The sequence below is a fragment of the Solanum verrucosum genome, unplaced genomic scaffold (assembly GCF_900185275.1).
Source record: "Solanum verrucosum unplaced genomic scaffold, falcon-dt-bn FXZP01000125.1, whole genome shotgun sequence".
NCBI classification, from domain to species: Eukaryota; Viridiplantae; Streptophyta; class Magnoliopsida; order Solanales; family Solanaceae; genus Solanum; species Solanum verrucosum.
The window spans coordinates 2257417-2268505 of NW_026019923.1; the positions used below are offsets into that span (position 1 = coordinate 2257417).

Consider the following 11089-nt stretch of genomic DNA (forward strand, 5'->3'; position numbering starts at 1 on the left):
TTTGACTTTTTGATAGAGAGATCTTCAATTGATTGCTAAATAAAGAGGAGCAATATAATATGTGCATGTTAGCTACATTTTGTGGGGGATATAGTATATATATATATATATATATATATAATGAGTTGGAGAGTGTAATTATTATGAACCAAAATGATTGAGAGGATAATATTTGTTTAAAGGCAATAAGTTGAGCACCTTCAATTATTTTATTGTTAAAATTAGTTGGAACTAATTAGAAAGCAATTAATCATCACATGCAAGTTTTGCCAATTGATTGATAGGGAAGAGGACCAATAGGTGCATTGTGGTGGTTAATTCGAGTTTAATATTCGTTTATATATTACTCAAAATCTTACGGATAAAATATTAAATTGTCGTCTAATATTTGCATAACTTACACAAAATTTTAGATCGTAATCTCTAACATTTTTTCATAAGATTTTCGACTTTTAAAAGAAATATTTAGACCATAATCTACAGTTCTACACAATTCAAGTTGGAAGACAAACAAAAAGGACCATTTGTTAAAAGTTTCATTATTGGTTAATTTTTTTTAGAAAGAAATAACAAAAAAACTAACAATTTTTGGGCTTTATGAATCACTTGAGCTTCTTGGGCTTCGTAAAAGCCATTCAATATGTTTGGACTTGGCCCAATAGTGCTCCATCAAGTATGTGTATTTGAAATAGCTCGAAACTCATCTATTTATCAAAGTATACCAATATAAATGCAATCGTTAGAATGAATATTTTAAAAGACGATGAAAATATTAAAATGTGAGGCAAATAATAGTTACATGTATGTATTTGTGGTCAAACATCACTTATCATGCTTTGTTCAATAGAACGATTAATAATATTGTAATTTTTCCAATGGTACTACTCTAACACGTGGCAGCTGATTGTAGATTAATATGTTAACATGAGGTGGACTCAGAATTTGAAGACGAAGAATGGAATCACTAATTTTTTTTTAAAGTATTGCTAATTAAAGTAGAAATCAAACCCAAGTAATCTAATAGCATAAGAACTCAAGTAAGAAAAATCCGAGATCATCTAGTCAGATAATCTTCTATGATAAAATGAAATGATTTATAAACATACAAATGTCTATGTTATAACCTTGTTTTAGCACACAAATTATATACTTTTTTCTTTCTTTCGTATACTATATCTCCAAACAAATACTGCCACATAAATTAGAATAGAGAGTATAATATTATCGATGTTATCCAATAGAAAAAAGAAAAAGAGAGCATAGAAAAGGGGCAGAATAGTAAATTACTTAGAAGGTTAGTTGTACAAAACCCTAGCTAGCTAAAATCTAAACTTCAATGATCCTAATTGAGAAAACTTTCTAAAATTGGTTGCTCCAACTACCAAACACACAAATTTTAATGTCTCTCTATAAATATCTTTGCTTCAAGTTCAAGCTTCCAAACTTTAGAACTCACTATGTGTAATTAAAATTCTTTGATCAACACGGAAAATTATACTGTGTAGATAGATCAAGCTTTTTCTTATCACATATATGTACTATTATTGTGAATCCTTTTGACACCATGTACATCTATACACTTTTTTTATATTTTGATATATTTCCCTTCATAAAAATCTTGATTAAAGAACATCATAATCATCTTTATCAAACAAGAACATATAGAAGACTAATAAAAAGAATAAAATTAAGTTTAAGTGAACATGGTTTATCCTTGTGCGCACCCAAAAAGTAGCAACTACAGACTTCCTTCGTCAACAAACAAAAAGATAATCAAGAAAGTAAAACACAAGTAGTTGCTTCCTTTGAACCAAACCCTTTACAAGCAATAAAAGAACATCATGCAAATTAACACACACATCATTATAATTTACATATATATCTTACTTATTTAAGTTCAACATTATGTTAAACTCATGTTGCTTGTAGAAATGGCAAATTATTAGGTATAATTCCACAAGTTTTGGTAGGCAATAGTAGTGTGATCATCATCATCATGCATATTATAAAACCTTGGTGGACTAAGTAACATCCCTTCAGCCATATTAACAAGAACATTTGGCATATCAAATATCAAATCCTCATCCATAAACTCAAAATTCTGAATTTCCATATTCTCCATTTTACCCTTTTCATTAATTACTACCTCCCTATGCACCGCAGCCGCAGCTAACAACGCGTCCCCGGCTGCCCCAACAGCTGCAGCCGCCCCGGCTGCAGCTATCTGGATGTCACGAGCAGAGCTCGTGGCAGGAACAGGAAAAGAGGCAGCCGAGTTTGGGAAGTTGAGGTCCGCCTCGGGACCTTTTAGGGCTATAGCTGCCACATCATACGCGATGGCGGCCATTTCGGGGGTGGGAAACGTCCCGAGCCAAATCCTATTAGGGGATTTTGGCTCGCGAATTTCGGACACCCATTTTCCACTACTTTTTCTTCTCCTTATTCCTCGGTAAACGGGGTGACGCCCCGAATAAGATTTATTATCGGGGGCAATACTAGAGCTATTACTGCCCCCGATAATGATGTTCTTTCCACCATAAGTAGTCGTTGCCATTTATAATTATATGTTTTTTTTGTTTGAGTATAATTAGGGGAAAGTTCTTGGAAATTAGGGTTAAGATTATTGAAATGGATTAAGGAAGCCATTTATGGAAAGGGAAAATTTTGTGGATTAGAGATGAAAATTGAAACCAGTTATTGATGAACTTGCAAGTAAGTGTGTTTTGTGTGAAGGATTTTGGGTGTAAGGCAAAAATGGTGTTGGATTTGTGAGTTGGATACTTAAGTGTTGGAGAATAGTTACCTTTTTATACATTTAGGATTAGGTTTAACAGTACTATTATCTTTTTGTTGTTTTGATAAGATAGTTATATTTGTGAACCAACGTCTAGACATCTCAATTTGGTCTCAATTACTTTAAAATTCATTTATATTGTGTTTCGTGGACATCTGACGTTGACGTGTCACAAAACTTTTGATGGTATCTGGATGATCGGAAGTTGGAGTACTGTCCAATTGATGTGCATACTCAAAATTGAAATGTTTTTATTATCAGTTGAGACCAGGTCAAATCTATATATTATATATGTCTATATTTATATTATGTGTAAATATATATTATAGTAAGTTTAAATATCATGTAAAATAGTATGCAAGAAGCCATCTTTTTCTGTAAATCTTCCTATCCAAAAGATAATCTCTATAATGAAATTACAAGTAAAACTTATAATGATTGTTTCTTGTGAATTTATTTTAGTGCTTAAGCTAAAATGCTCTAGACACTTGCTGTAAAACTTAAAACCACTCTTTTTCCTTCTAACTCTATAGATTTCAAGTATCTTTCGATAGTGACTGCACCTTGGTCTAGTTTGATAGATAGTTCGGTAAACAAAGCATTTTGTATTTGTTAATAAGGCTCGGGAAATGGTAGTATGCAAGGGGTGTATGCGATGTAGTCATGTAGACAATCTATTGTATGAGAAGCATTAATGACGATTTTCATAATTCGAACTCATGACTTATATTGTCACACGTAAAATTATTTTATCGTTGTTTCAAAATTCCCATTTTCTCTATGTAGTTAATTAATTCCTACAAATAGTAAATCAAATAAATTCAATTATTATTTTCTATGCTTCAATATGTGTATTTTCTGTTTCCTTTTTAGTTTGTTTCAAGAATGACCTTTTTTTACATTTGCAAATAATGTGACTTTAAAATCTCATTTAATTATTAGTGAAAAGGTTTTATATTCACACAAGTATTTTTGATATTTAAGATCATAAATTTTTAAAAAAATTTAGTCGTATAAATATATTTTATGATATATTTAAGCTGGGGCCGAGCAATAATGTCTATGACGAGTTTCATAGAATCCATTAATTTTGATGCAGATTATATAATTGTATGAAAAAAATAATTTTATTTAATATGTATATAATTTATTATAACTTAAATATACAAAAATATTTATGGTTCAGACCCATAATTGGAATTCTAGTATTGTTTCCATATTTAAAATAAAAAATTATGCGTCTAATTAAATAAATTCATATAAATTAAATCAAGGAAGTAATATATAGTTTGTGTATTTTCCATCTGCATGTTCACTTTTTGGTCGAATAATACAAAAGTATAATTACAAAAAGGAAAAAGAAAAGAAGGATTACACAGAAATAATAGGAACATCATCAAATACAATAAAAAGATTACATGGAAAATAAAATAGAAAACTACAAGAATAGAAACGTTGGAATAGTTTGTAACAAATTACTTTCTTGCTACCCTCTTTTGTTAGGAAAAAGTTTATCGGTATCGATGGTTTAATTCAAACTACATCAATTTATGTGTTTAATAAACTAAAAGTATTTACTAATTATTCATGAAAAGTAAGCTGTAAGAGACTCTTTTATACAACCATGTGTTATACATATATCAATTTTAATATAAATATCCGATACAGATAAATTTTTACTTAAAGAGGAAAAGCCTTCCCACTAACCCTAATTTTCAGCTTTGTGACACACCTTGAAGGGAACACCCAAAATAAATAGATTTGTTAAATGTATGGAAAGTAAAAAGCGTCACACAAGTTCATAATAAAATCTTTATTCTCTATTTCACTTAATCTCATGTAATGGTTCTTGGATATTTGATTTTCTCGCTCGATTTTGTTACTTATTTTTAAAGCAATGATTAATTTGAATTTACGTCGTATACAACTCAGTAATGATTCTCAGCTTATGTGTATATAAGGAGCCATGTATTGTATAACTACAAAAATGGGCCTCGTGTTATGTATATTAGCCCATACTAGATGGACATAAGACACGAAGATAATAAAGCCCAATAACAATGGGCTCATAATGGTTCCTTTCTCTCATTACCCCGTTAATGTTGGATTTTGTTAGGGGGCATTTTACTCACAAATCACAATGCAAGATTTTTCGATATATTTTTGAATTTAGTCGGAAATTGTATGAAAATCAAACACTCGGTGGAAATTCATGCTTAATTATTTCTAAATTTTGTTTAATCATACATACATTTTCAACTAGTTGTTGGGATATGGAGTACTTCCTCTATTTTATTTTATGTGAACATGATATTGTTTGGAAGTTAAATATTATTTTTTTAATGATCGTCTTTTATAAAAAATAAAATATTGAATTTTGTGCTATACTAACGATGTGTAGTACTTTTTGTATGATTTCAAATATATAAATTTTATTTTAATTATTTAAAGAATCTATATACAAATGCATACTCAAAATAAGTGTTTAGACTCTCATATTCTGAATAGCTTCACATAATTAGAGATAGAGAAAATATTATTCAGTAGATATAAGATTAAATAATTTAATTTTGAAAGTTACTCCCAAATTAAAATGTGAATATATATCATTTACTTACTTGGACGAGGTCAATCAGCAATAAAGGTCCATGGCTTGGTTAATAGATGACCTCTACGCACTTGTGGGGTGCTCGACTAAAGTTGGCTAAAGTGGTCGAGCATATATCATAATTTCTATGGAGGCAGAAGCTTATGTCACGGGCCCTTTAAAAAAAAAATATATATCTATCTCTTGTATTTGTATAAATGATAAATGTGTTTCATTTATTGTTTTGGTGAAAATATCAGATTCGAGAAAATGTTTAGCTAGTGTTTGATCATAAATTTTGAATTAAATTTTAAAAGATTATCTTCAAATATTTGCTTAGCCATATATTCTGGATCATCTATTAAAAATGTGTCGTTAAAAAATTTCAAGTTCCAAAAATTGGTCGAGAAAATAAAACACAAATACTTTGCCATATTCTTAACCATCGTTTGATCGACACGTGTCATGTTAGCCCGCGTTTTATTTATTCAAATCTCAGAATTTTCAACTAAAAGGTGCTTTTATTTATTCATAACTTAAAAAAAAAGTTAGTAATAGGTTTCTTAAGTATAATGATTATACTTGTTTTTTCTTTTTCTTAGGGTTAACAACTTACTCTCCCATATAATGATAAGACAACCTTTTAAAACATAACCACTAATAATTCACCAAGAAATTTTGATAGATATAGGATTGGTTGGCAGCCTCTAATAAAAAAGACTTGGCTATAAAATTTATCGTCAATCTGTCGCTAAATTATCTGTAATTAATAGACGTTTTTGATAACTTATTGGTTATTTATCTCTTAAATAGGACTAGTCGTTGTTTTGTGACAGAAGTTATTCATTGCTAATTTTTACTTTTGATCACTAAAGCTAACATGACGTTGTTTTAATAATTCTTCACTAGTCTATTGTTAATATAAAATTGACTGATGAAATTTGTTGTTTAGCAATGGAACTTATTGGAGTAGTTTTCTAGCCAATAATCATTCTTTCAACTAAACTATGCAAAACATTCTTCTCACACTCTTTAGTGCAACAAATGATTTTTCTACAAAGAAAAATTTCCACATCACAAAAGGGCACTTCTCATTAAATTAATAATGACTATTTAATGATAATGACCTCTATGTTATTTTGGCAATAATTTTCTAGCCTTTTTGAAGAAATAAATGAGAAAAATACTCCCTCCGTCCACAATTGTTTGGCAGGTATACTAAAATAGATGTTCAAGATTAATTGTCAATTTAAACAATCAAGAAATAATTAGTCACTTTTTTCCAATTCTACCCTTAATGATAGTGTAGTTCAATTGAAAAGTTATGTGGACTTTTGATATTCTTGGTATTGTAGGGTTATATTAGTCAAATTACACCTTGCATTAAATTTTCCTTGAGAAATGTGCATGACCTTACCCTGACAAACAATTGTGGACGGAGGGAGTAATAAGCATCATTTTCAATACATGGGGCCTTTAATCGATCATGCTAATTATATATTCCATGTGGGGTCCTAAAAAATATCTTGATAAACTCAAAATTATTCATAGGTTGATCTATCCTTATCAATTTTAATTGGATAGATGTAATTTCTTCGAATTTTGATGTAACTAGTAAAATTATTGTCATGTGATCAGGAGGTCACAATCTTTTACATGTACAAAAATATAAGACAAAATTATACATAATAAACTGTTATAATCTAATTATTTTTTAATCTCACATATAATAAAAGCTTAGTGTATTCAAAATCTCGATCCTCAAAACACTACATACTAAAAGAAAATTAATGATTCAGATGAATTTAGACATGATCAGTTGTTGGACAATATCTTGACATGAAAAGCACTAGGTGACTTGTTTTTTTCTTATTATAATATTAATTCTTCTGTGTAAAATAATTGGTTAAAGTAAAACTATTGGCAATGGAGTATTAATTAATATTTGCTGTTTGTTCCAATAGGAAAAAGGGGTCTTGGACCATTACCAATGTTTTATTACTCTTTATTTCTAAATGAAACATTATCTATGGTCTAATATTATTTATTTGTATAATCATTGGTGAAATATCGTTGATTAATTATATTTAAACCCTATTAATTATAAAATATTTAGTGACAAATTAACAACGAATGACATAACTTATTCATATATTTTAATTTGTGTAGTGAATATTAAACATATAGAGCTTTTAAATATATGAATATGTCAATTTTTATTGAGCAAACAAATGAAAGCATGTTCAATTATAATCCTAAATGAATGGAGAACTTAGTATGTACTAGATGTACATAAAATTAGATTAATCGGATTTCAGTGCGGAGATCTTCCCAAATTATGTTAATTGAAAGGTCTAGGAGAAGTCAAGTGGTACTATCAACTGCAAGCTGTCTTTTTATGTATAACAAGGAACAGCCTCTCAGAAGAGAGTCACAAATCAAATCCATCCATCCATCAAATTAGAAACATTGTTTTTTGGTCCCACCCGGTGTAGGTATTTATTTTATGACACCGACGATTAATTCAGATTCTCGTTGATAAAATCCATTAAAGAAAAAAAATGATCGAACCGTTGAATAATTCGAAATAATTAATTTCTAATCATAAAGTTTTGTATCGAGTACTAACTTCATAAGTAGAAGATTATAAGCAGACTCAAACCATGGTAATTAAACTACCGTCTCTCAAATCCTCCGATTAATTCTATCATAGGAGTCAATGAACTGATAATAGAACTATCTCTCTATCTCTATGATTCACTAATTATTTGACTGTAACTGACAAATTTCTCTCTATAAAAATTATTTTTCATGATTTAAATTCGAGACCTCTGATAGAAATTTTCTTTAACTTACACTAATATTGTATCAGTTTAATTAGAAAAGTGCCTAAGGAATATGGGAGCCATATTCCAATTAAGCAAAACAAGGACTCTAAAAATCTTGCCCATATATATATATGAATTAAGTATTGGTAGGTCCCACAATTATGCAACTCAATTTAATTATTGTACCAAAATTTTAACTTTTTTTCACAATTATTTCATCTTTGAGAAGAGGAACTTAAATTATTTTCCATCATTCTTTGGTTGTCTTTCCTAGGAGAAAACCATAGGGAGTAACTGTTAAAAAGTTTATTACAATTGTAGTGTCATTCGTGTGGCAAAGTTAAAAATTTTGTTAAAGAAAAATTAAGTAATATATAAATAAATAAATAAAGTGACATTCTTTTTAATTAAATAGACTACAAAAAATTACGTAAGACAAACAAATTAAAATTAAAAACTATATTAATAACACATTAAAGACTTCTAACTGCTACTAGTATTGTATATGGTAATCCTTAGATATAGTCGTTATGGTAACTATTATTTAAAATGACATTTTCTTTAATAATATGTATTAATTTCAATAAATCATAAATTTTCACGCATATGCCAATTGAGATTGTGATGTGTATAAACAAAGAATGTGTAATATTTTTTTTTTATATGAGATTTATCTACATAATAGAAATACACGCAAAAAAATTCTTCAAAATTTCAGCACCAAGTGTATAACAAAAACATTTTATCATGCACACTCAATCAAAATGCATTATAATTCAAGTATCTAAATATAATTTTCTAACAAATGAAAAAGTTGTCGATGTATCAAAGCCATTTTTTTTTAAACTATATGTAAATACAAAAAGGTCCACCCTTCACAAAGTAGCCACTATGCATCATAAACATAAATAGTCTATATTGTCTTGTTAAGGACTAAAAAGAAAGAAAAAAAGGTAGTTCGATACATAAATTTTAGTATTATTATTTATTAGTAGTGTTCGAAAAAGAAGCTTATTTCAAAATACATGATATAAATAAATATATCTTAATATAAATATTAGTCATTTTTTTAAGATCGAATTCATGACTTATAAATTACAGGAGAAGGAACATTGTATAAGTTCAAAAATATGGAAACTCAGTAAAAGTTGAATAAATACAGAGAGGTCAGGGCAAGTCAAAATTGTACAAGTAGCAAATAAATGGGAGATTACGATCAGAGCCATGCATGCCATGCAGAAGAAGAAGACACAAGAGTGTGCATAACCTGGTTAAATCAGAAATTTTGTTAAAAATATTTCAATTTAATTTATAGATATAAAAAAATTAACTTATTAACTTATATATATAATATAATACGATTTTTCGTCTAAAGGTATTCACTATCACTCACTATATGTGGTCTCATTCAGGACAGATCTAGAGATGTCGTTAAAACTTATAAATATATGTGAACATAATAGCTTTTTTTTAGATTTTGTATATATCAAGAAATCTATTGAATGTTTATAAATATAAATAATTTTAAATTTAATGATATTAAATTTGAAATCGTTATGAAAATTAATAAAATTTAAATTTTGAATCTGTTTTTCAACCGCGAGATATAGGAGACAAGCTAGAGGGAGTAGGAGGGACAGATGGCACCTGAGATCTAGCAACATGTATTATATTTGGGCCACTCAAACTCAGTGCTACTCCTACTACTCTTTGTAGCTCTATAGCTAAGACTTATTTTTATTTTTTTTGTTTCTTCCGCTATTTGTTTTGAGGTTCGATTAATTTAACTTTGCACTAAAAAAATTATTTTGAAGTGTAAATTGCTTTTTAGAATAGTTTCATATTTATGTCTCGAACTTAAATATCTGATTAAGAAGGAGAGAATATTTATCATTTTATCATATGCACAAACTTTGGTAGTAACTAATACTACTAAAAAATGGGTCAAAACCGAAAGACAAAGTCGGTTTTGTAAGAAAAAAGCAATATCATATCAAATTTTGGTGCCTCAATTTCAAAGAAACGATAGACAGTCGATCGATCATGTCCATTGATTTTTTGAAGAAGGAAAAAAATCGACGGATCGAATTAGTTTTTCCTCGATTTTTTGAACTGATCCTATCCGTTGATTTTTTTTTTTCTCCATAAGTTTTTGCATTATTTTTAGTAGTGTAATAGTCTCTATGACTATGTACATACTTTCTCTGTCCAATTTTATATGACATATTTTCCTTTTTAGTCCGTTAAAAAAAAATGACATGTTTCAATATTTAGTGACATACAATATAACTATAAACCCAATTTAACCTTGATGAAATGGATTCTAGTCACACAAACGTCTTTCTTTCTTAAATTCTGTACTAAATTAAACTAACTGATATAAATTGAAACGGAGGAAGTATCACTCTGCAAAACTGACCAACTAGCAAAGCTAGCTAGATGTGTCATGTTTGTGTATTATTACAACATTTACTATTACTACTAGTATTATTATTATTATTATATATATTTGCATGGATGTAACACTTTGTCTTCAATTACAAGCCATCAGTATTATTTCACTATTCAGTGTGTGTGTATGTGTTGTGTAATCTTCTCATCTCTGAGCAAACACACACTCAGATGTAATTTTTTGTTTTTGTTTCTCTATAGGAGGCATTAGGCCACTACTCACCTGCATCCCTATAATAGGCATCAATTTCTTTTTTTTCTTTTTTTTTTGGTTTTCCGTCCCGTGTCCGGTACCTACATTGGAGCCCGATTAAATTTAGATTCGCACAGAGAAGTCCCACATTGAAGGTAAAGCACTCCTTAACAAAGACGACTCCGTACTTAAGGGGGCTCGAACCCAAGACCTCTTGATTAAAGATGAAAGGGAAT

At 29.0% G+C, this 11089-nt stretch overlaps 1 protein-coding gene across 1 annotated transcript; it reads right to left on the reverse strand.

Annotated features, from left to right (window-relative positions):
* Window positions 1-1942: 1942 nt before the first annotated feature.
* On the reverse strand, window positions 1943-2554 carry LOC125824602 (ethylene-responsive transcription factor ERF024-like). The gene has a single exon (XM_049504008.1). The coding sequence runs from the start codon at window positions 2552-2554 to the stop codon at window positions 1943-1945; it is 612 nt and encodes a 203-aa protein (XP_049359965.1).
* Between the last annotated feature and the right edge of the window lie 8535 nt (window positions 2555-11089).